General features: G+C 40.5%; 2 protein-coding genes across 2 annotated transcripts; one reads left to right on the top strand and one right to left on the bottom strand.

Moving 5' to 3' along the window:
- The first annotated feature begins 7,731 nt into the window (after nt 1-7,731).
- On the top strand, nt 7,732-9,820 carry tac3a (tachykinin precursor 3a). Its single transcript, XM_084098871.1, has 7 exons — nt 7,732-7,896; nt 8,214-8,329; nt 8,414-8,513; nt 8,619-8,648; nt 8,740-8,793; nt 9,388-9,463; nt 9,635-9,820. The coding sequence occupies exons 2-7, from the start codon at nt 8,228-8,230 to the stop codon at nt 9,651-9,653; spliced, it is 381 nt and encodes a 126-aa protein (XP_083954997.1). The 5' UTR covers nt 7,732-7,896; nt 8,214-8,227; the 3' UTR covers nt 9,654-9,820.
- c1galt1la (core 1 synthase, glycoprotein-N-acetylgalactosamine 3-beta-galactosyltransferase 1, like a) lies at nt 9,806-25,129 on the bottom strand. Its single transcript, XM_084098869.1, has 4 exons — nt 24,780-25,129; nt 15,179-15,442; nt 12,516-13,180; nt 9,806-10,802 (listed from the first exon to the last, which is right to left on the bottom strand). Exons 2-4 carry the CDS (start codon nt 15,399-15,401, stop codon nt 10,491-10,493), a joined length of 1,200 nt encoding a protein of 399 aa, XP_083954995.1. The 5' UTR covers nt 15,402-15,442; nt 24,780-25,129; the 3' UTR covers nt 9,806-10,490.
- Between the last annotated feature and the right edge of the window lie 820 nt (nt 25,130-25,949).

The raw sequence follows: 25,949 nt of genomic DNA, 5'->3' as shown, positions 1-25,949 counted from the left end.
TAGTAAAGTCTCCAGTGGATGCACACTTCAGAATCTAGCCGAAAGTAGTAGGTCATCCAGGTACTTTTCGTCTATACCGTTTTATGAATACTATGAATTCGGACATACTACTTGGCTCACGTACTGTTTTTTTTTTTTTTTGCCTACTATATAGTATGGTCGTAGGCATATTGAGATGCAGCATGCAGAGAAAATGTTCTTTTTAAAACTAAACTTACAAACTAGTTTCATCAAAATATTTGAGTTAATTTATTACACATTAGATCATTCTCATCTCTCTTAAATCCATGTCTGATGTATTTATAGAGTACTGCACCCATGTGACGCCTGGATTCTGTGAAAGAGAAGAGTCTGGCTCAATACACAGACTCTGTTTACTTTGACAATCACTGTCACTGAGCCTGTCCCTGCTGCTCTAATCAACACCTAAAATACCTTAATTACAGATCACTGGAAAGAACAGAATCCAAAGGGCACTGCCATCAAAAGCCAGTATGATAGGTCTGTGCAAAATAATGTGACTCGTGTCTCTAGTTTTGGATTGTGATCTAATTTGGGGACAATAACCACCATCTTACCACTGTAAGAATTGAAGAATTAGAAAATGCCAGGCAGTCTACTTGAGACCCTGAGAAGACAGGATCTTGCTGGAAATTACCATTTGAACTCACTATCTGAGACAAAAGTCTCACCTCAGAATACATCTCTTTCCCTCTTCCCCCACCCTCTCTCTTATGCTAAAATCACCTGAGATTTACACATAATCTGTATGGTTTAAATGTTAACAATTATCATCCAGTTTATAAATGTTTGGTATCATTTGAAATGTCTCAGTGCGACTGGTACAAAGGTCTCATTTCCAAATAGGTATACAAGTAATAAGGTTTTTAGGAGTTTAGAGATAGCTGACACACAAAGGAAGGTGGTCTCCAGGCAAATGGTCTCATACCCCCAAAAGGTGTAACCTCTGAATGTGGATTTCCATTGTTAGCACGTTTCCATGTGAAAGAGGTTCTGTCTATATAATGGAATGCAGCGAAGGGCTCTGGGTCTTCTGTTACTCAGATGTGCCCATGATGTTGAAGGACCTCAAAGAATTCAGCATCATGTATTTTAATGTTGGGTTCGCATCTCTTCTCTTAATTCCAAAGCATTTGATGTTTTGTATCGATTATCTTTGAATTGATTATGAAATTGGCATGATACATTTACCTGACATAATAAATTGTTACATTTGATTATTCTAACTGACTTTGACATTATTTTCATTAAAGAGTTAAAAGGAATAGTCAAACATTCGCTCACATTTAATGATGCACATATATCATTAAAAACTTTTCATTTATGGAGTCAGATGAAATAACGAGAAAATACATATTCAAATGTATTGGATTTAATCAAAAAATACTTTGCCTCGAGAAAAGACAGTAACACGTAGAGACCTTCCGCGCTGGTCGGATGCCGGACTTTGGGCCGATCGAGCGCGAGCCTACACCACAATAATCACCAGCTTACCATTACAAAAACTTTTTTGTAATTATCAAGCCTGACAACACAATACACAACATAAATCAAGTTTCAAAGAACATTGGCAAAACCTGAAAAAGTACCTAAAAGCTAAATATTATTATTATTATTAATTATGAGCCGATCCTTAAATATCTTTTGAGTTAATACTAATTTTCTCAGAAGATACTCAAAGTTCAAGTTCCTATATATTTGCTTTGTAATCAGTTAAAGTTTTTTTGCACTTTTTGCATTACACCGAGAACTGATTTAGTCAATATTCTGGTGAAAGAATCGAGGTAATCCTGTAATATTAAGTGGTTGATTAAAGATTATACAAGATCAAAGGGACAGCACAACAATAAAAAATAAGCATGGAAAAGTACAGCTAGAACAGAATGAACTCATAAACTCTGCTCATCACGATAGTTCTTTGTGACAGAATGAACTGACAATATAGTATCAGCATTTTGATGGTCAGATGAAAACACATGATTGCATTTCCACTTATGCGCAAAGACTGAATATTTTGTTCAGTGAAACACTGTGACAAACCGCTGATGAGGAGATATGTATGCAACAGATGGGAGATGTGCCTTAAGGACACGACACGCTGCCTAACAACCCTAAATGTCTCTAAGTGCAGAACATTCAACTCTTTCGATAAGAGGACGCAATCAGACATAAATTAACATTTAGATGACCATAAAATCTTGAAAGCCAGGGTAAAAAAAAAAGTGAGATCACAGTTTACACCCGAAGACCTCTGTAGCAGGTCCTGTAGAAGCAGCTCAAAAGGGAATATGACTAAGTCTCACAAGTTATTCCAGCTAATCAATCAAATTAGAGTAATGCGGGAAGGACTGGGCTTCCTCTTGTCCGTTTTATTTATGGCTCTGTTGTGTCGCCTCTGGGTGACACGAGCAGCGGGGGACTCTGAGCTACATTGAGCTCACCCCACTGTGAGACACGTCCCTTACACACGCAGCCACCACCAATGCCTCATTGGCTATCAACCCTTAGATGCCCCATCGAAGCCTGTCTTCACATTTAGCTCCCCTAAGCTCCGGCCTGGCTTTTAATAGCTCTTGAGTTTTATCAGCTTTCTGCGATACTCCCCTGCATCTGCTGTCCTCTTTCTGAAATGCGCTACTTTGCTGCTTTTCCGCCTCGGTCCATAAAAGCTAGCACAAATCTGTGAGGTAGTGGACAGCATAAGTGGCATTCTGTCCTTGAGCTCAACTCCATTCTAATGCTTCAATAGAAACAAATTAAGAGTCTAATACAAAGTTGCAGATATAGGGGTTTTGTGGCTTTCTGCAGCCCCTGCCAACACAGCAGAGGTAAGGAACAACAGCTTGACATGAACATATACGTGGAGGTCATAATGTTGCTTTATTCACTCTTTTTTTTATTTTTTTTATGGAGGCTGCAGTTGATTCAGACCGCTTAAATGGTCTTAAACAGATTTTGCTGCAGTGCAGATTCGACAGCATTTTATTGAGCAATGTCAGGCAAGCCTGCTGAAAAATCCAGCATGAATTCCATGTTGGTCCAGGTTGGTTTATGCTGGTCTATACCTAGTGGACCAGCAGCATAGTCATGCTTTTCTCAAGCTAAACTGAGCTAGTGTGGCTGGTCCACCAGCACTCCCACTTCCCATGCTGTGGACCAGCAAACCAGCAACCAGCATCCGTTGCTGGTCTTAGCATGCAAATCATAACTTATGCTGATAACCAGCAATGCTGGGTTTTTCAGTATGGAACAACCACACAAAAAAAGTTTCAATTGCTTAAATTCCTTTGAATACATTTTTAAGAAATTACGCAAGACTCCACTCCAAGGACACCACTGTGCGTACACAGGGAAAGAGAACAAGACACCACTGTGCGTACACAGGGAAAGAGAACAAGAGTCATGCTTGGCTTTTAACAGCAGTTGGTGAGGTGGCATTAACTTTAGGTATGCTTCATCATCATCACATGCTGCAGACCCTGTACGTTCTTGCGCCCCACATCTCTTATGCCCGCTTCAGTTGGATGCCTGGCTGCAGGGAGGTGATCGAAGGAGCAGTGCTGGCATAAGGGGAAGTTTACAGCTCATAGCAATCCTGTAGATCAAGAGTTTTCAAACGTTTTCATGCCAAGGACCCACAAATATGACGAAAATAATGATGAAATATGAGGGACCCTCATTGTAGAATATAAAAGCAGGTTTATGTATAAAAATCCATTTATACTGTAAAAGAAAAATATTGAGAATGATATTATAAAGACAATACAATTAAATTGAATTATTTTTATTAGTTTAGTTTATTTTATTTTTTTCCCCCCGATTAATTAATTGGCTTTTATAATGCCATTGTACTGACACAAATTGTTAAATAATATGTGGAAAATATTTATTCTTCACATAACTATGTTTTTATTTTTTCATTAAAAACTTGTAATGTCAATACAATAATACAATTAATGCCATGATTTCTTACCAGTCTTTAGAAAGCAATGTGAAATAGTAATATCAAATTTGGTGAAAGTGACCCCTTGGACTCAAGTTTGAAAATTCCTGCTCTAGATACCTCCAGGAAGGTCATTTGTATTTCTTAAAGTGTCAGGTACATTTTGCCCTACTGTGCAATTTGTAGCGTAGCAGCAATCATAAATCTGATCCACATTACATTAACTACAGGATAAAAATTGAATGACTTCTAATCGAATCATTATATTTCATATTTGCACAATAGTGATCAGTCACCCTTCTGGTCTCAACTTGACATCCTATGCATCTTTCTAGCCGTATTTGTCCCCAGTCTGCACAAAGCCGTTGCCAACACCCTGCTGTTCCTGAGCATGGCTGCGACCAGTAAAAAATCTGACTTGTCAGTCACTATTCCATCATGTGTCAAATCTCATTTACTTCCTTCTCCATGCACAGACAAACACAACGTCATGGACACAATTGCACAAAAGAAAGTGTCTGGAAGTTATTCAAAACCCTTCACAGTGACCAAACAGAAAACCCAGACCTTTTGAAAAGAGTGTGACCCTGAGAAAGATATTTCTAGGTGCAGACTAGGGAATAAACTCTTGTGGTCACCTGATTTCTTAGTAATGCAAACTTCACTCACTGTGAGCCATTACTATGAGTTAAAACAAACAACTCATACTGTACAAAAAGTGTGAAGGGCTCATGACATTAGCAGGTACAGATAAGATAATTTTCAAACACCAGCTGCCACAAAATGCAACTGCTCCATTTCACATTAAGCAAAAAAAGCAGTCCTATCTCACAGGAAATCAACAGAAACGTTAACATCAGGACTGATTTTGTCTGCACTGATTCACATTTTCTCGTGCGCATCCTTCGGTAAACATATACTTTAGATATACAACCAGAGATAATTGCAGCTGACTCTTCCTTGGCAGCAGTATATGGCCCCCTCTCACGTTTTGAGTGCACTAAATGATATCTAATGCCGATAGCAACGTTGTCACGAGTTTACCACTAAGCCATCCTCTTCCTGTCGTCATCCTCTCAGCGGCAGGGGCCCTCCACCCTAGCATGCTCCAAATGAACAGCCCTATGGTGTTCTCATTGATACTCAGGATGTGTCTCTGTGATTAAGGGAAAGAAGTCATTAATTATGGAAGAATGCAATTAATTACTTTTTCTTCCCCTACTGCTGTTAGATCTGTCTCCCATCCATCCCCATATCCTTAATCTGCGAGATCCATGCAGAGCAGGAAGAGACATATATGGGTTGGGACTCAATTACTAAAACATCAGAATGCTAATCCGCTAACCTTTGGGAAAACCAGCCATTTGGAACTCCGACCTGCCCTTTGTTGTAGACGACATGTCCCTGCAAGTCATAGTTCGGTCTGCATATAGAACATTGGGAGTGACTGTCTCCTGTGGATCAACACAGCCAGCAATGAAGTCCAAACATCTGCATCAAAAACATTATGAAACACACATGGTTTGCTTAGTAGAGGTACAGCGTATTCGCCAACATCCCTTGCAGTGAGAAATAACTGGCCTGCTGTGGGAAGTGTACTGGCTCCATTGTTTGTTGAAATGCTTTATGAGCTTCAAGCAAGCACAAACAGAATGTGGAATTTAAAAATGTGGACAGTAAACATTATTTATATTTAGAACATTATTGCCAACATATTTTTGCCATAAAGTCTATATTGTTTTCTTTGTAGGACTCCCAGTCAACAGTTGTTCTTGACTATCATTTATAATATGCCCACTATTTGTAAAATAATTTGCATCCAGATATTTATTCTCCCCTATCAACACTAGGAAAATATTATGCATTTTTATGTCTCATTTAATACAGAGTGCAAAGTGGCAGACAGCAAGGTTTTTTCTGTTCTTCTCTAATGAAATGAGCTGTCAACCACACCCTTTAAACCAATGCACTTACACACACACACACACACACACACACACACACACACACACACACACACACACACACACACACACACACACACACTTTGTGGGGACTCTCCATAGACTTAATGGTTTTTATACTGTACAAACTGTATATTCTATCTCTTTACACTAACCCTACCCCTAAACCTACCCATCACAGAAAACTTTCTGCATTTTTACATTTTCAAAAAAATATAATTTAGTATGTTTATTAACCCATTTCCCTCGTGGGGACCGCTGGGGATCTCAGGTTTTACTATCCTTGTGGGGACATTTGGTTCCCACAATGTAATATAAGCCAAAACACACACACACACACACACACACACACACACACACAAAAAATTCTTCTCTGCATTTCTCCTGCATCTCTAATCTAGTTAAATTTATCTAGTGTGCTTCCTAATCTAGTTGTCAAAAAAAAACCTGGCATTGTATAATATGAATACTGTTGGCTCATTGGCAAATTGCTTTTGTTCTTCTCTTGTAAGTCGATTTGGATAAAAGCATCTGTTGCATAATGTAACTGTCCTTAGACATTGTTTAAAGACAAAAGTACAAAATTCAGTACAAAATTAATAGTTCAGTCTTTGATTCTCATTCTCAAGGCAGTAATCGTGCACTACATTTTTATATGTATATATTATATTTATGCATTTGGAATATGCTTTAATCCCAAAGCAAATTACATTGCATTCAAGCTATACATTTATGTTCAATTCATGTATTCCCTCTGAATTGAACCCATGACCTTGGCATTTCTAGAGCAAGAAATATAGGTAGAATATTCTAATTGGACACACACATTTATATATATATTTTCCATGAATTACTCTTCATTTTAATTCATTTTAATTATGCTTCGTTACATTCAATGTAATATTCAATGTTTGAATGTCAATTTAAATGTGTACTTTTATTGGAATTGAAATGTATTGTCAATCCAGTTTAATGGTGTACATTCTCCGCACTCAACAAGGTCAACATGTCAAAGTTGTCATTTAGATAACGTCAGAGATGACGATTACGAAAGCTATTATAATGACACTGACGAATGTGTCGGAGTCTCATAGGATTTATTATGTTGATGTGGAAGTGGGTTAGTGCTGCCTGTCTGAGCTGTTGCTATCATTGGCTTCTGTTGATGAACTGATCAAATCAGTTCTCCAAAAGGAACTTCAAAGCACAGCTGCCCTTTGCATGCTGCATACTGAGTGTGGGCAGCAACTAATGGATGTTCCAACTAATCAACCCTGCATGTCGCCAGGCCAGTTAGATGCCCCCTCAAGATGTCCACTGAGTCCGTGAGACACCGTTCTCATCATCCACCGCTCCATCTGTGTAATTGCTTCCTTGAGAGATTACATTCCCGCCAGTGACAACACCAATTAGGCAGTCAGGAGGAAAATACGACAATAAGGCCCTACTTAGCAAAGAAAAGTAGCATTTGGATAGATATCAGCATAATCTTAATGAGTCAACAAACATGACATTTAGATGTGCTCTCACGCAAATGCTTGAGTATGTCCCACACATGCGGGGAGACGCGGTTGCCTTCAAGGATGGTACTCAGTAACCTTGAACGAAAAAAAACCTGGCAAAGCTACAGATATGAGATTAAAATTGCAAGAATTCAAATCTGAGTAATTGATGGTAGGGCTTTGACAAAAGGGACTATGGTTTGTCCTTTTAAGGAATGTCTCACGCCTCTGATGTCAGGATCTCAATTGCATGGTCATTGCTGATGCAGACTACAAAATCCTTAAACCACACCTACACTGCGACATCTGATTGGACTTACGCACATGTTGCTATCATTTAACAATCAGACAGGAGTGTCAGACCCAGTATCTGTGTCTCTTGTCTGATAGTCCACCACAAAAGGATTTAACTCCTCGACCAGAAACTGTCCTCCGCTGTTTCCACAGATCATTATCCTCAGCTCAGGTAAGTACAATTCATGTAAAATGTTCTTTATGTTACCTATTTCAAACTACAATTTTACATTATTGTTTAAGTTTTTTACTATTATTTGTAAAAAAAAAAAAAAAAATCTATTTAACAAAGCTTTTCACTCCTGATGGTTTTAGTGGTAAGTTATAGGCTACTGAATGTTAAGAGATTAAACAAATCAATCAAGAATGGCTGCAATTGGGATTGGAGAAGGGAAACTTTGTGTTTTAATTTTTGATGTAAATTGTTACTGAGTTTAACACAGAAAAGGACGCTATTAAATGTAGCATCCTGTAATATTTTCTCCTCAGACTTACCTGTAAAGATGTACCGTGGACTAGTGTTACTGTTCTTGGTTTTGGTGCTGGAAACCCGATGGAGTGAATCGAGCTGTCAGCAGTCAGAATCTCTAAGATCAGATTCAAACGTAAGTGGCAGATAGTGATCATCCAATAACTATAAATATATAGTTTTGCCGAGTTTTAAAATAAAAATGTAATTTTATGCACAGGAGAGTCCAAGTTTTCGACTGTCGGCTCATAACTTGCTGAAGAGGTATAATGACATAGATTATGACAGTTTTGTCGGATTAATGGGGCGCAGAAACGCGGGTGAGTGAACAGATATTTTCTTTGTTGTATTATTCTAGCAGTTTCTCTTTAATTTATTATTATTTGAGACGAGCTAATGTTTATACGAATCTTATTATTTTCCAGACACGGATGATTTACCACCCCAACGTAAAAGTAAGACACTGGTCTTCCTTTTGTGCTTTCATAATGTAACGTGACTAGTTTAAAAACAATCTAAGAAAACTGAATATATGTTGTCTTTCAGGGGAAATGCACGATATCTTTGTTGGACTCATGGGTCGACGAAGCGCTGACCCTGGTAACAGCCTTTCTCTTAAATTCACTTATTGTGAAAAACAGCTTGAGACTTTGCGGGTGGGACATGTCCTCAACACTTTTTGCCTGGGTCGATATTGTCCCCACCACTTTTTGACACATCTGGCGGTGGCGGCACGGATACAAAAAAATATCTCCAGTTAGAGTATTGATTTCGTTCGTTTGTTAAATAATTGTCATTGAAATCATGCTGAGTGCGCGTTGCCGCTGTAATCAGTGGCGGTGGCGGTGTTTGTGTGTGTGTGTGTGTGTGTCTACTTTCAGTGAATTCCTTTTCGAAATTAAAAGTAATGTTCTTTTGAGGAATCAAAAACATACACCGCGAGAAGTGTGAATTGGTTAATGAACAAATGACTCTTATGAGTAGCCTATATTGTTTGAACTAATTGATCATAAGGACTTCGATTTTAATCTGATTCTGATGAATCCAATAGTTTTGTGTTTATTGTACCGCGTGGCGTAGGTTAAACCGCCGACATACGACGAAGTAGCCAAATATGATCGCTAACGCTGTAAGAAATTCATCAGTCTATCAAGTCTCTCAAGTCTCTCAGACTTACTGTATTTGTGTTGACAGAAACGGGGCGTCCATTGAGGAAAGGGTATCCAGAAACAAGCGGAGGAGGCATCTTCTTCAACAAATGCAAACTGAGGTGAGTAGGCTACGTCAGTGAGGCTGTTCTGCCACTTGCAGGCTTTCTGAAGATATTACAACATGTATCTTCCTAACACCACATCATTTGTTCTATAGCATGTCTGTTATGCCTTTTCTTATATAAATCGTCTCTGCTATAAAAAAATATATATTTTTCAATTTGTTGCAGGTTTCGTCGTGGGTTATAGGCAAATGAATTATTTCATATCCAGTTAATCGTCTGTACCACCCTGTCATGACAGCTTCTTTTCAAGACATTTCTTTGGAGCAAAATCATTTATTTTACAAAAGTGATAGAGCAAAATTAAATATTTATATAAAATGAATCAAATAAACATGATTTCCTATGGTGTGATTTGTTTTATTGTACTGCAAATGATACATTTATCATTATAAATGATCGAATTTAAATCTCCACTTACATCCCATGCCTTTCGATTTATTTTATTAAGTTATTTTTGCTGTTTAATGTATAAAACATGATTTTTGTAAATAAAAATACTATCTATCTGATCTCACAATGTTTTATTACTTAAACGTTCAATAACGCATAAAATGTAGTGACTTCAACCAAACAAAAATTTTACATAGCAATAATTTGCTACATTTGCAAAACACTGATGCTTTCTCATTGCCAACTGCAATGCCGCTGCATATACAATTATGTATACCAAACCTATATGTGTTATGACGTAACTGAACATAAAAAGAAAACATAATTGTGTCCCAGAAGCAAACCTAATACTTAACTATTAACTACTTCAAGTGAATGTTAGTGCTTTGGATATCAGTAGATCATCAAACACAGTATATTCTAACCATTGTATTGTACCTTAAGGTATGTAATAGTCACAGACAAGATCACACCAAAAAGGCCAACTGAACTTCCCAAGTAGATATTCCAAAGAAACTCCAAAGAATCATTTACTTGTATGAAATTTGGCTCTTAATTTTTGTCTCATTGTTGAAATAATGCTAGATGTTAGATTTACATAACGCAATATTTTCTGCCGTATTATTCACAATCATGCTGTGCTTCTGTCCGTTATGTTTCTTGTGACTTTGTGACTTGTTTCAGTAGTCTTTGTGTTCTCAGTTTTGGGATTCATGGTATAAGTTGAAACTGACTTTTCTTTAAAACGTTCATCAAATCTCTGAGCTTCTGTGGTGGGTTTCACAGTTTGGGAAGCCAAAGATAGTACAGCAGGCACTGGAGGCTGGTAGCGGTGTTGGTAGCCATAGGGTCTCAGACGGTAAGTGTAGTACTCAAGCGTGTACATTAGCACAGGGTCTACGTAGTGGAAAGACACTGCTAGGTCAGAGCAGCACTGTGGGCCCTGCAGGGGAAAAAACATTACAAGTTAAGCTCAATCGACAGAACTTGTGTCATAACGTTTAAATACCACAAAAATCCACGTGGTCACAGATAAGTCGCATTAAATTAATATTCTGCGTTCATTACAAGTTAATCTCAATCGACAGCACTTGTGTCATAACGTTTAAATACCACAAAAATTCATTTAGTCTTGTCCCTCCTTTTCTTTAAAAAAAAAAAATCTGGGTAACAGAGTGGCACTTTCAATAGAAGTCAATGGCGCCAATCTGTACACATTAAAATACAGCTATAAGATATAAACGATTTGTTAATATTGAGAGAGAAAAATACTTGCTATTTTTGTGTTAAGTTTAAGTATACCGTTTTGCCATTTTGATAACCATGCAAGACAAAATTGTGTTTATTTCTTGGGTTTTTTATTGTTAGTCATTAGCTGTCTAGTCACGAATCACATCATCATGTACATGAAAGAAAAACTATCGACAAATACGGTCCCCGTCAAACCTATCCATTGTTGATTTCACTTGCAATCACCTGAAGGACTTGCTAGTTCAGTGTGGCATTTCAAAAAATGAAAGGGCTAAAATGAGGTAATTTCATTTTCAATGTATATTTCTCAAACAATGTTGTTGATTTTTATTCATTCTCAAAATACTACATCTTGAATGGAAAATTCCTTTTGACACTTAAAGTGTTTTCTTCTCTCAGGCACAGATGGTACTCAAGTTCTAAAAGCTTTTCAAAAAAATAAGTTTAACTTCTGTAAAAAACAAAAAACAAAGTAATAACTAATTAGCTTGCTATGTGTGGGAAACGGAAGCTGTGGAATGTAGAGGAGTGTCACGAAGGACATTAATAGGACCTTTTGTTGGGGCAGTCGGGGATTAAAGGTTAGAGAGTCAGACTTGTAACCCAGATCGATTCTCAATACCGGCAGGAAAAATGTAGGTGGGTGAGTGAATGAACAGCGCTCTTCCACCCTCAATACCCACGACTGAGGTGCCCTTGAACAAGGCACCTAACCCCCAATTGCTCACCGGGCGCAGCAGCAAATGGCTGCCCACTGCTCTGTGTGTGTATGCTGTGTGTGTGTGTCCACGGTTTGCAGTGTGTGTGTGTGTGTGTGTGTGTGTGTGTGTGTGTGTGTGTGTGTGTTGACTACTCACACTAAAGTGTGTGCACTAAATTGGATGGGTTAAATGCAGAGGACAAATTCTGAGTATGAGTTACCATACTTGGCCTCAACGTCACGTATACTCACTTAAAAATATCTTGGCAAAAATGACAATGAGTACATATTTTATCTTATACTACCATTCAGAAGAATGGGGACACAGATTTTTTTTTATAAATTAATATTTGAATTCAGTAAGGATGCATTAAATTGACAAAAAATGACAGCAAAGATACTCATACACTTTTAACACTTACTGTTAAAAAAGATTTCTATTTCAAATGAACAGATTGAATTTAGGCTTTTAATCACATTCATCGGCTCACACATTAGTGGTGATCAACGGAAGAACGTGCGAGAACCAATGGGGTTAATTTTCATGTTATGCAGCACGTTTGAGCTTCCGCAAGAACCAATGACGTTTATGTTTGCTGATCAATGTTTATATGTCAATAAAACCTTTTTTTAAAAATCTTACCGACCCCAAATGTTGGAACGCTAGTATAAGTGTTTAAAAAAAAAGACAAGTGTGTGACTTACTTCTACAATTGGGTAGAAGCAGTAATTCCAGTACCAGAAGGTCTTGGAGAACTTTCCAGTAAGATGGTGTTCAGGAATGAAAGGATGGAAGGTTTCCCGGTGCAGTGTGTCCCTGGAGTCTCCTGCTACCACCCCCATTTTCTCCAGGCACTGACCCATCGCTAGATCCTCCACTGGGGTTGTATGAGTGCACACTTTAGTGTTAAAACCCTCCACAAACCTTTTTAGGGCCTCTTTGCTGAGAACATAACCTGCACCACCGCTCATGTAGCCCTGCTTGGCGTACGGCTTGAACCTCTTGCCAAAGTATATGGGCTGCTCTGCCGTGTAGTTTGACAGGATCCAGCGCAAGTTGTCCACAACGACGAACGTGTCATCGTCTGCTTTGAGGAACCAGTCTGCCTCATCGACGTGGTTCTTCAGAGCGTAGTGGAAGGCACGAATAGTCTTCCAGTACAGCTGGTCACGGCCTTCTCCTGTGCCAAGGCCCACTGTGGGGAAGCTGCGATCTTCTTCAGAGCTCATGAACAGAACTACGTTACAGTGACGACTCCATGTGGCCTTCACATGCCGAGCCTTTGACTGTAGATTACTAGGCCCAGTCATCACCCAGCACAGGATACGCACTTTCTTAAACAGCTTGTCTGCAATGTGACTGTCCTCTCCTGTGTATTTAAAGCAAATTCTATAGTTATGTTGCAATTTAATACAAACCATTTTGTTCATTAAAGACTGCTTTATAACTGAACTGAGACTACTCCCGGTGTACTCTATAATTCTCCCCTAATCAAAAATGTCTTACACATATATAAAAGAATAGTCCTTTTGATAAATATGTTAAATATTATGTACAATAACTAATCAGTAGTCTAATTAAAGCGATTTTATTTTACATGGGGGCAGACATAATGAGATTAAATTAGGTTCAATGACATAAGAATGTCCAGGATAAATAAAAGTATAAATATGATACAAATCTAGCCTTAAACAAGTTATATCATTAAGTTTTACAAAACAGGCGTCAAGTCATTGACCCATGTCCATCCTAATACTCGCTGTAACTCAGCTACACCCCTGTTTATCAGACACTTTTACTCGCATAATAAATCAACCATGGCTGACAGCGGATCCAATGGCATCAGTAACTGAGAAACATTTTAACTGAGAAACCTTTGCGTAATGCTAATGCATAAGTCTAAGACTGAAAATTAATTGGTGCACTTTGAACATATTACTGTGGCTACAAAATACAATTTCATGCAACATCTTCTAATTGAAATCTTAATGAAGTGTTTAGAAAGTGAAAGCTTTAACCAGTTATTAAAGGGATAGTTCACCCAAATATTTAAATTCTGTCATAATTTACTCACCCTCAGGTTGTTCCAAACCTGTATACATTTCTTTGTTCTGTTGAACACAAAGGAAGATATTTTGAAGAATGTGGGAAACTGAACAGTTCTGGGGCACCATTGACTTCCATAGTATTTTTTTTTCTTGCTATGAAAGTCTACAAACTTTCTTCAAAATATCTTCCTTTGTGTTCAGCAGAACAAAGAAATTCATACAGGTTTGGAACAACTTGAGGGTGAGTAAATTATGACTTTATTTATTGAATTTATGAATTTATCCCTTTAAAGGCAGGGTAGGCAGGATTTTTCTAAAAAACTTTTTCCCAAATTTGTTTAAACTGTCTTTATATACCAATACATAATTAAAATGTAAGTACTCTGAAAAAGAGAGTATAAAAATTGAGTGTCTGTAGTCCTCTCAGGGCTGCAATAAACACAGCTACTTATTTCCATTCGGAACGAGGTTCTGACTCGAGGAGGGGAAGAGGCACGGATAGAGGCACGGAAGCTAGGAAGAATTACAGTTATGGCAGAGAAAGAGCAGTCAAAATTCCCAGTACCTGCATATACAGTCTGCGAAGGCAAACAAGGCAAAAAAAGGAACTAGTAAGGTAGAAAGGTAGGCTACTTGTCACCGGAGTGTAACGTTAGTCCTCATCAGAGCCAACAGTGCTTTCATCGTGGAAGCTCTTACATGCAAAACACCGTATATGTTATGACTCTTACACGAAATTCACCTTCATCACAGTGTAACTGATGGTAATGGGAAAATGTGTTTTTAGCTTTGCCTTATGTTACTAGCTCGTTACCGAATCAAACTCAATATATTTTAAACTTTACCAGTATCAATATGCTAGCTTGATAGTGAGTACTAACAGCCATGTTAGTTGTTTATATTCATAATGATAAAGTTAGGTATTTTATTACATGTGATTCTGACATGATGTCACTACATGCACTGCGCTCCTCTCCGCTCGGCGCTGGCAAACGCGTCCTCCTCCAGCTGAGAGGTCAGCGCGTTCATGTGTTTTGGGGGCGTGGCTTTGGAAGGAGCCCAGAAGGGAGGGGGTGGGAGTGAATGGAATAAGTAGCTGTGTTTATTGCAGTCCTGAGAGGACTACAGACACTCGATTTTTTTATACTCTCTTTTTCAGAGTACTTACATTTTAATTATGTATTGGTATATAAAGACAGTTTAAACAAATTTGGGAAAAAGTTTTTTAGAAAAATCCTGCCTACTCTGCCTTTAAGTTGCAATATTTCATATCATGTTGTGCTCATTCCTAAATGATGCACTAGAGGGCGCTGTAGCACCTGGCTGGTGAGGATGCTTGAGGTTGATCAGGGCAGATCCTTCCACTCTCCAGGTAAGGTTGGGGGTGTTTTGCTCTGGCTCCAGTGGAGAAAGGTTGCTTTTGCCATCATGCTGCCAGCTGAAGCTCTCCTCAAACCATACCTGTCTCAAGAACACGTACAATGTACAGCTGCCCACCAGGAAGCCCAGGGAGAAAGCACACTTTGAATTTCCTCCTTTCATGATGACCACTCAGGGATCCTCACCACATTGGTCACGCAAGGCTAGAATACAAATATTGGTTACATTAATTTGATTGCATTCATTTTCAGAGATTTCAAAGATCCTAATATACTACTAATTTGCATTAAGAAATTACAAAAATTCTATTCTATTATTTAATAATTACAATTATTACATTCCAGGGCTCCAGACTAACATTTGAGAGCAGTAGCTCTGGTGCCACTAAGTTCTACAGATGGTGGCACCAGCACCTGATTTGGTGGTGTTGGGGGGATTTTTAATCATAAATGTAATTTAATCATATTTCTATGGTTTTGCATTAATAAGTGCAGTTACTATTAATATTACATGTTTATTTATTGGAAATTTAACAGCTTTAACAGCTTGAATTGAGATGCAGATCAAACTAACTTTTATTAACAACAGTAACATGCAAAAAAACTAATTTTATATTTAATTTAATTTAAATATTATAGTATATGCTTAAATTATACCAATACTATAAATATACCATTGTTGCACTATAGATATAATCATACTGAATAAGGGATTATAAAAGGAGTGCTCTTTACTTGCTTTCTGTGTAAAATACAAAAAGACTTTTCCTACTTTTCCATTTATTAGGGAGTGGAAATGGCTAACAAGTCAATAAGGGACTCTGCCGCCATCTACTGGTTATAGTGGTAATTTCATGTCTTTTTTTTTTTTTAAATAAGTGTTTGTTTGCCACAAAGTGTTCATCTGACATATCTATCATCTTTAAACTTTTAGTTTTATAAATCCTCACATTAAAAATAACATTAAAATAGATTTTTATTTTAGATTTGAAGTGTTGGAAAAAGTGTAAAGCACTTGAAAGGCATTGTAAATGGCTTGAATTTCACTCTCAAAAGGTTGTACGAAGCCCGAGATGAATAATGTAAACAATCTACTATTTCTGCCACAATACCATGGTTACAGTTAGCATTACAACATTAAATCCATAGTGAATGTTGTGGATTGTAAAGCTTTCTATAACTTGCTCGTTCATGGCACATGTTTCTCTTGGTTTCCATGTCAGCGCTGTTTGATCTGTGGTTTATAACAGAGAATTCTTTGCCGGAGTAGTGATTTGATAGCTTCTCATTATATTTTTCAGCAATGTTATTAATACTGCGGCGAATTCAAACGCTTTCTCACTGGATCTCCCAGCGCTGTGAGTGGTTGTGTGATTGAGCGAGATCGGCTCGCGAGTGTTCTCTGAGCTCGCGTGGAGTCTTCATATCAGTCCGAGCTGATAAACGGACCATGGCACCAGTTCAATTGAGAAGCGCAGTTCCCTTTCGCAAGGTTACTCCCGCTGCGTCGATACTTAACACTTTGGGGAATGCCTTCAGCATGATGCGTCTGAAGTCTGTAGTGGAACTACTCCAATCTTGATTGGTGCTGTGCCTTTCGTCACTCGTGACGTTGCATGTGACGGTGATCCGGAAGCTATAAAAGGACACCGGGACATAGCCGCGTCAGCTTTCTGTCTTCAGCAAGCGTTCTGTGTGACTGTATTGTCTTATTTGGTGTTGTCTGTCTATCTCAATATATATGGCGAATATAGAGAAACGACTCCCCTTGCGTTAGTAAACCAATACATAACTGCAGCACAGTTTGAATCTCCTCCATACTTATTATAAATGTGGCGCTCAAAACTGATTACTGTCCGTCGCAGACTGGGAGGAGCAGTTGCGCGCAGTTTACCTTACCGGTACTTTAGACCGCGGTGTAAATGCAGAAAGCAACCGGTCTGGGGCAAAAAAAGTTCCTGGGAAAAAAGTTCCTGGGACAAATTGTTCCGGGTAATTTCGGTGGAAACGCGGCTTAAGAAAAAGCTCCGCTCCCGTTTGAGCCTGTTCGATCAATTAGATCAGGCTCGCGTTCCCAGTGCGTCAGGTCCCGCGTCTGTCGAGGCAGCGCGCCGCTTGTATGCATGGGATTCGCACGTGGGGCTGGCATGTAATACTGAGACGGTTGCGACCCGCAGTGTTTATTAACCAGCTTCACTGGTCTCGCGCACGGTTCGGAAGCCCGCGCTGCGGCTTCTTCTGACCGTGTTAAAGACCCGCCGTTTGATTTATCTGGCTCCGAGGAGTTAGATATTCTCAACACCGAATCACGTGGATATGGGGATTCGCCACCCCATATTCCCGTTATTGAGGAGTTGCTGGAGGTTGTGACCAGGGCAGTGGCTAAATTAAACGTTGAATGGCCATTTAATAAGCAGGAAGCGACTAAGAAAAATAGTTTCCTGCGCTTCCTGCAGACCCAGTCACAATCTTCGTGTCAGAGCCTTCCCTTTTTCACTGATCTCCATACTGAGGTATCGAGATCGTGGGAAAATCCATGTTCATCTCAATTATTTTCCCCCCATGTATATATTTACTCATCCATTAGGGAATCTAATGAGAATGGATATGAGGTGATGCCTCGGGTTGAGGAATATTTTGCGAAATATTTTCTCCCCGACATTGCGTCACCCCTGATAGCTCAGACACTTCCCTCCAAATCTCGTACATCGAATTTGTTAGGGAAAGTATATATGGCGGTGGGTCGAGCCGGTGCATGTCTACACACGATGGGGTTATTACAGGCATACCAGGCTGACCTCCTCAAAGAGGTGGATGATAACTGGGAGGTCTCACTCGACGGTATTACTGAATTTTGTAGAGTGGCTGACTTATCTCTTCGTATTATTAAAGAGACGGCCCGTGCCATTGGCTGTTCTATGGCAGCACTAGTCGTCTCAGAGAGACATTTATGGCTAAATCGCTTGGGGATCGGGGAGAAGGACAGGGCCTTCCTTCTCGATGCCCCCCTTTCGCCTTCTGGCCTCTTTGGCGACGCGGCAAGAACTGTTGTCGAGAGGCTTCAGGAGGCAAAGCGACAATCAGCTATCCCCAGTTGTCAGTCCTGGTCTCATGGGGTTGCTGCCAGGGGGCCTCTCGTGCCCCCCCGTATAAGGCTTGGGGCCAGAGGAAACATTCTCGCACGAAGCCCTCCATACCGAAGACAGGTCTGAGGACTGTCTCTTGGGTTAAGATGGCTTCGACTAAGAGGTCTTGTCGTAACACGCGGACCCTGATGGGCGTTCCCCCAGGTGAGAGAGTACAAGAGTCTTGCCCCCTTATGCAGCCCTTAGGAAATCGATGTCTGCTTCCCGCCGCCGATGGCGCCTCGGGACACATTGGCTTCCAGCGAACACAAATCGCAGTGTCTGCCCGAAGACGTTGCGGCCCTGTTGAGTTTGCCGCCTCTCAGGAGGTCTATAGAGAGCATATTTCGGTTAGTTCCTGCCAGTTAGCTGCTTCAGGTCACCGAAGCCATTTGGAAATTTATAGCCGAGGCCAGTCTCGAGGGACTGGTCCCCATAATGGCATATTTAGATACCCCGAGGGGTCCTCAAAATATAGCCTAGGGGGTCCTGCTTACAGTGGAGCTAATATACAAATATTATCTACTAGGTGGTTCACATGTCGGCCAGCCCCGAGCAGGGTCGGTTCTTGGAATAGGAAGTCTAGTCCCTCTTAACACAGGAAACCTGAAAGTGGGCTCTTCCTTGGTTAGGCCTTGTTTTGGATCTCAAGGTACTTGATCAACCTCCGACGGGGTTCAGATTCAAGATACCGACTGTCAGTCAGACCAGCTCCGAGGACTGGTCTGTCGTGATAGATCCACAAGCTCCTTAACTCCTCGTTCCCTTCTAACCCCATCACAGGAAGTTTCCGAGATCCGCTTTTGGGGGAAAAGCGCATCAGTTCCGGACTCTTCCATTCGGCCTAGTATTGTATCCCCGCACCTCCTCGGAATGCATGGTCACTGTCCTAGCTCCATGGAGTCTTCAGGGCATCCTCATTCCCGTCCATTGACTACTAGAGCAGACGGTTCAACACCGAGGTGTTATTCTGAGTCTCGTGAGGTGCTCGGGAATATGGCTCAGAGTCTAGGAAAAATCACTAGTTCCTCTTCAGAGAAGCCGATTCCTGGGGGCGGTGTAGGTTATTGTCACGATGCAGGCACAATTGTCTCCAGCTCGGACATTCACCTTCCTGACCATAGTCATGAATATCAAGCTAGGCCAGACCACCACTATATGACCTTATCAAAGAGTGGGCTCGCTGGCAGCAGTGTTCAACATACTATTCTTTGGCCTGCTGTATGTGGGGGCCCTGTAGTAGTGGCTCAGGACCAATGGGTTTTTCCCGAGAGGGAACCCACTCCGCATGACCAGAGTTACGCGCATATGCCCTCGTTTTCTGATCATGGGGAGGAAGTTATGGTTTCTGCTCCTAGAACCTGTGTTGGAAACACAGGGTCTGAGGAGATTTCAGAGAGGCCATCAGGTTCTATTTTTGACAGACAATACGTTGGTGTTCTCTCTGATCAAAGAGGGGGCAGTCATCCTGTCGAGGCAGGGGCTGCGGCCCGGGGATTTCAAACTCCAGCCCAAGTTGGCTTTAGCGGGGATGGAAGTCGGTTTGTCGGAGGTGGTCCCGTTTCCCCTTCATGCGGACGGCCACCTTCCGCGCCACCTCTCCCGTGCTCTTTCAGCTCCGCTGGGTCTGGATATCATGATACAGACATGGTTGAGGCCACGTCAGTGTATGTTTTCCCCGATTGTTCTACCCCCTGGGGTTCTAGAGTGCAAAAGGGTTCGGCAGTACGGGATCAGCTTACTCCTAGTAGCCCCGTACTGACTGGCCCGAATATGGCTTCCAAACATCTGGGCTCTCCTGGCAGGCCTTCCGCGGTAAATCCGGATCAGGATGGTCCTCCCTCCTCAGTCCGAGGTCGTGATATTTCACCCTTGGCTGAAGCCCAAGAAGCTGCTGGATTGGCCCCTGAGGGGGACCAATTCACAAATTCTGGTCTCTCAACCGAGGTTGTTGAGACCATTCTAAACTCTAGAGCCCCCTCCACGAGGAAACTTTATGCATTTAAATGGAAAATTTTCATTTCATGGTGCAGAGAACGTCAGTTGGACCCAGTTAACTGCCCAATGGCTCCAGTGCTGGAGTTCCTCCAGAATCGTTTCTCTGACGGGCTCTCCCCATCCACACTTAGAGGCTATATGGCGGCTATATCAGCCTTCCACACGCCTTTAACGGTGGGCACTCTGGGGACACACCCACTCATAATTCGTTTCCTTCGTGGAGCCAGGAGGATGAGGCCTGCCATCCAGCCTAGGGTCCCCACGTGGGACCTGGCAGTGGTCCTCGAAGGGTTATCCCTGACACCCTTCGAACCCCTGGATAAGGTGTCTGAGACATTTTTATCCTTTAAGGTAGCCTTCCTGCTCGCTATTACTTCCCTGAAACGAGTTGGCGACCTGTAGGCGCTATCTACCTGTAGGCGCCATTCTCCACCCTAGACCTGGCTACATGCCTAAGGTGCCCACGAATGTGGCACAGTCTATAATCCTTCAGGCCTTTCATCCTCCACCGCATGGGTTGGCTGATCAAGCTAAACTACACCTTGTTATGCCCGGTCCGGGCTCTTGAGGCTTATGTACATAGGACCTCGGGCTGGAGGAAGTCGGACCAGCTGTTTGTGTGTTTTGGGTTATCCAAGAAGCAGAGCCGGCTCTCCCTATAAGCGAACTAAGCGGCTGCTTAGGGCCCCGCCGCCACTAGGGGGCCCCCTAACTACAGATGGTACTCGCCGGTGTCGCCGCGGTTTAACAGTCAACCAACCGTGTAAAATCGTTGTCTTCCCTGGACTTGGAAATTTGACCGCAAAAATGAAACGAGTCTATCCATCGGGTGCAGAAAAAAGGAAAAAAAAATCCCATTATAGTAGAGCTACTACTCAAACGAAATCCAAATTTTAAGCAGTTTTTACTGTAGAATTATTTTTGCATGAATTTTTGAACTTGACATTACACAATGCACAAAGAGCATTTACTATTGCATTTTCTGCACAATTCGCGGTGCTATTTCACAGCAGCCTCGGAGGGTGTGTTAAATTGGACATTATCCCATTATAGTAGAGCTATTACTCTAACGAAATCCAAATTTTAAGCAGTTTTCACTGTAGAATTATTTTTTTATGAATTTCTGAACTTGACATTACACAATGCACAAATAACCGCTTATTGCGCCTTCAGCCCAATTCGCAGGTGCTATTTCACGGCAGCCTCGGAGGGTGCGTTAAAGTGGACATAAGCCCATTATAGTAGAGCTGCTTCTCTAATTAAATCCAAATTTTAAGAAGTTTTTACTGTAGAATTATTTTGTTATGAATTTTTTAACTTGACATTACACAATGCACAAAGAGCAGCCTATTGCATTTTCTGCACAATTCGCGGCGCTGTTTCTCGGCAGCCTCGGAGGGTGCGTTAAAGTGGAAATGATCCCATTATAGTAGAGCTACTACTCTAACGAAATCCACATTTTAAGCAGTTTTTACTGTAGAATTCTTTTTGTATGAATTTTTGAACTTGGCACATTACACAATGCACAAAGAGCAGCCTATTGCTTTTTCTGCACAATTCGCGGTGCTGTTTCTCGGCAACCTCAGAGGGTGCGTTAAAGTGGACATTATCCCATTAAAGTAGAGGCACTACTTCAACGAAATTCACATTTTAAGCAGTTTTTACTGTAGAATTCTTTTTGTATGAACTACATGTAACGTGTAACAATGACACTGTAAAATGTAAAAAGTGTTACCTAGAGTTTTTATTAGCCTACATTTATGTATAGGCTATATTTTATAACTAAACATTTCATATACACATTTGGCCAATGATTGTTCGCTGAAGTAGTGTTTTTGTAGTTGGAATATATAAAAAATAAATACCAACTCAAACTAGAATCTTTTGTAGAATTTTAATCTCTTTGATACATCAATATAGAAGAATATGTTTAAATCACTTTAGAAGGAAGCAAAGAAATTACTGGTCCAACTTCTCCCTCTTTTTAAAGTGTGGAAAAGGGAAAAGAAGTTCAAAGATCAAGACTCCAGCATCACCTGTAGTAGGCCTATGCAACAACTTTATTGAAGATTTTTTAATACTAAAGGTTTTAAGCTGCCTAGTGGACAAAAATAGTTAGTGCTGTTTTAAAATTTACAAAGCATTCAGACAGTAATAAAGTAGATGTAGAAATTTGGCAAATCTGTAATCTTTACTTTTACTGTTTCAGTGAGTGTACTTTAATAAGCAGTAAAATAATTGTGGGCAATCATGTTAAAAGAGGTACAGATGAAATGTGTAAGGGTTAGATTGTATACAGTTGCTGGTTTGCAGTGGCAATACTCCATTATTCACTGCAAGGCAGGGCCCCAAAATTATCCTGCTTAGGGCCCCCAGATTTACAGAGCCGGCCCTGCCAAGAAGGGCTCCCCGGTCTCCAAACAGACTATTAGCAAGTGGATAGTAGAGGCTATTTCTTCAGCTTACAAGGTGCGCAATCTGCCTTCACCTCTCCTGATAAAAGCCCACTCTACTAGAGGAGTGGCATCCACTAGAGCCTTGCTAGCAGGGGTTTCTCTTCAAGAGGTCTGTGATGCCGCTGGCTGGGCCTCCCCACACACCTTCATAAAACATTACAGTCTGGATCTGCCCTCTACACCAGGTTCACAAGTTCTCATGTCTTGAGTGTGCCAGATTGCTTCACACCAGGGCGGGGTCTCTCAGTATGGCGGCGTGGGTATTCGTTCCCCAAAGTGTCGAGTATCGACGCAGCGGGAGTTCCCTTGCGAAAGGGAACATCTCGGGTTACTATTGTAACCCTCGTTCCCTGAGAAGGGAACGAGACGCTGCGTCCCTCGGCCACACTTTTTCGCGCTCCTGAGAACGACTTGCTTCGACCCTTCAAAAGCTGACGCGGCTATATCCCGGTGTCCTTTTATAGCTTCCGGATCACCATCACATGCAACATCACGAGTGACGAAAGACACAGCACCAATCAAGATTGGAGTAGTTCCACTACAGACTTCAGACGCATCATGCCGAAGGCATTCCCCAAAGTGTCGAGTATCGACGCAGCGTCTCGTTCCCTACTTAGGGAATGAGGGTTACAATAGTAACCCGAGACGTTTTGTTCCGCTTTCGTTTCGTTTGCCGTTTGATGTTTCTCATATAACAGAAACGGCAGCTCTTATCAGTTGTTCAACGTGCAGACCTCTAACAAAATTTAGTCGCACCTGCAGGAAAACAAAGGTTGCATTTGGTCGCAATCTGGAGCTCTGCGTAAATTTTCAACCGCTCTGAAAGTGCATTTCCTTTCCTGTTCACATTTTGATTTTCCCGACTAGACAAATTTACGGTATTTACCCCTTCAGCCAAATCACAGAAAACCTGGCAAATAAGTTTCTGCTTCTCTCTAGAGCAGGAATTCCCAAACTTTTTTGTCAGTGGAAATAGGCCTACCATATTTGACCTGAAATATTTATTTGAAGTAAGCTAGGCTACCCCGTGAGATTTTAAGTTAATATTTAACTAAATTAACAACACACTGCATGTTTGTGGGGTCTCTGGTGTCAGTTAGCCCAATGGTAAAATTACACGCAGGTAAACAAATAAAATATTTAATATTTTTTAGTGTTTCATTTTCTTTGTTTTTTATTTTAAAATAATTAATTAATGTTTGTGATTTAATTAATTAGCTTTTCACCAAGACACAAGCCAAATGGATACTTGAGGTGCCATGAGATTTCTACATATTAGGGTTAAATACTGTGTGAACTGAATTCTAACATTATTTAATTGAATACACAAAGCATATGAGTTCTTCCCAAAATCACTTCAAGCATGTTGATACACTAAGCCCATTTTCTATTTAGGATTCAGCTGCTGGCAGGATAAATCTGAGGAATAGATTATAAACTCGTTACCTTGTGTGACTGACAAATCTTGGTTCTTACCCTCATTACCAAGAATTAGGCACCTTCTGCTGCTGCCAGTCCATTAGTCATATCGCTACTGTTTAAAAATTTCATTTTGACAAAGTTGACAAGTGACATTCAGGTTGACTAGCAAACCCTTTGTATGGTGGATGAAATAGCCTACATTATGAAACCATTTTATATATAACCTAAACTATGTATTACAACAGCTAGGCTTAATATTTAATTTAATGAAAGTGTTCAAATCGAATGTTTACCACAGGAAATCCTCAAAGACCCTAAATCCAAGTCTAATGCTGGTTTTATCCAAAGTGGATTAATAGACAGAATGCGGCACGGAATTTTATTAAGTTATTACATATAGGCCTATCTTGTGCACGGATCAAATAAATAACATTCTGCAATACTGTGTTAAATGGTTTATGCATAGGACAACCAAAATGCACAATGCATGCGCTTGTTGACATGAGAGGTGCACCAGAGATCTAGGACAAAGGCCCTTACCTTGCATTCTTTACCTCCCCTCTGCAAGCCTCTCACCGTCCCAAACAATGTTGTAAGCTCCGGTGAGTTTCATGCCTTCTTTCTTTTCTTTCTCTCAATATCCGCGAGCTTACATGAAAGGAGCGCGTCAGGTTGCTTTTGAGTGCGTGCTGTGACGTCTACACATTAACAGACGTTGAGGGTTTTATTCCTTATTTAAAAGGCAGAGTGTGTGCCAGTCACCCGACTTATTTTTCCTCGTATTAGCAGAGGGTTTGCCATTAACCGAATGGTTATTGGGCCTCTTTGTGCGCTATTGCCGGACAACAGATCCTCTGTCATCATGAGCGAGTACCGTGTCAGCATCACACAGAGAGCCGTAGCGAGGTGTTTGATTGGAGGAATGGCCGGTTTGTTGTCATAGGTGTCCCCGCCCACTAGGGGGCCGTCGCTCAATTTAGGGATGACAAATTTGATTATAACATTTAAAATTAAATTTACTTTTGTATTGTAATCGTAAGCTACTAAAGACAAAATCAATTGTAAAATGTATTATAAAACATTCTTATGTCTTATGAAACTGCGCATCTTCTGGGTTCATCTGCTGGCCTGTACACAGTATGCATTTTCAATAAGGTGTACTGTATATTGAATTTGGTCTTTTAATATCACTTTCTTCATTACTTAGTACAAATGTGGTAAAAGTGACTGCAGGCAATGGAGGAAAAGCCTTGTTTTGCCCTGCAGGTGGGTGTTCCTATAAGGGTGTGGCGTCATAAGAAAACTATGAATTACTAAAATGTTATGAAATATTTTTATAAAATAAAAACACAAATAAATTTAAATAGAAGGTTAAGAATGATTAGTCATGCTTGTTGTAAAATATCTACTTATAACTCTAGTAATAGTCTGTTCAAATGAAGCATGACCAAATCATATTACAGGGAAATATGGTGACATAAAATAATCACTCATGCAATGCCAATTCTGAGGAAGCTGAAGTTGTTGTACATTTACAGTAAGACAGACAGAAACACTTCCTCTTGGATCACAACATTCAGTGCTGACTGTGCACCTGGTGTTAATGTCAAAATATACCTAAAAACTGGTGGCCTGAAGTGTGCACAGAAACAGAATGTACTGTAACTATGCAGTTGATACAAAATACCTTTGTGTAGGCCTAATTGATAT

The sequence above is a fragment of the Abramis brama genome (genome assembly GCF_963993115.1).
Source record: "Abramis brama genome assembly, chromosome: 22".
In the NCBI taxonomy this organism is placed as follows: Eukaryota; Metazoa; Chordata; class Actinopteri; order Cypriniformes; family Leuciscidae; genus Abramis; species Abramis brama.
This window is presented reverse-complemented; position numbering and strand designations above follow the sequence as displayed.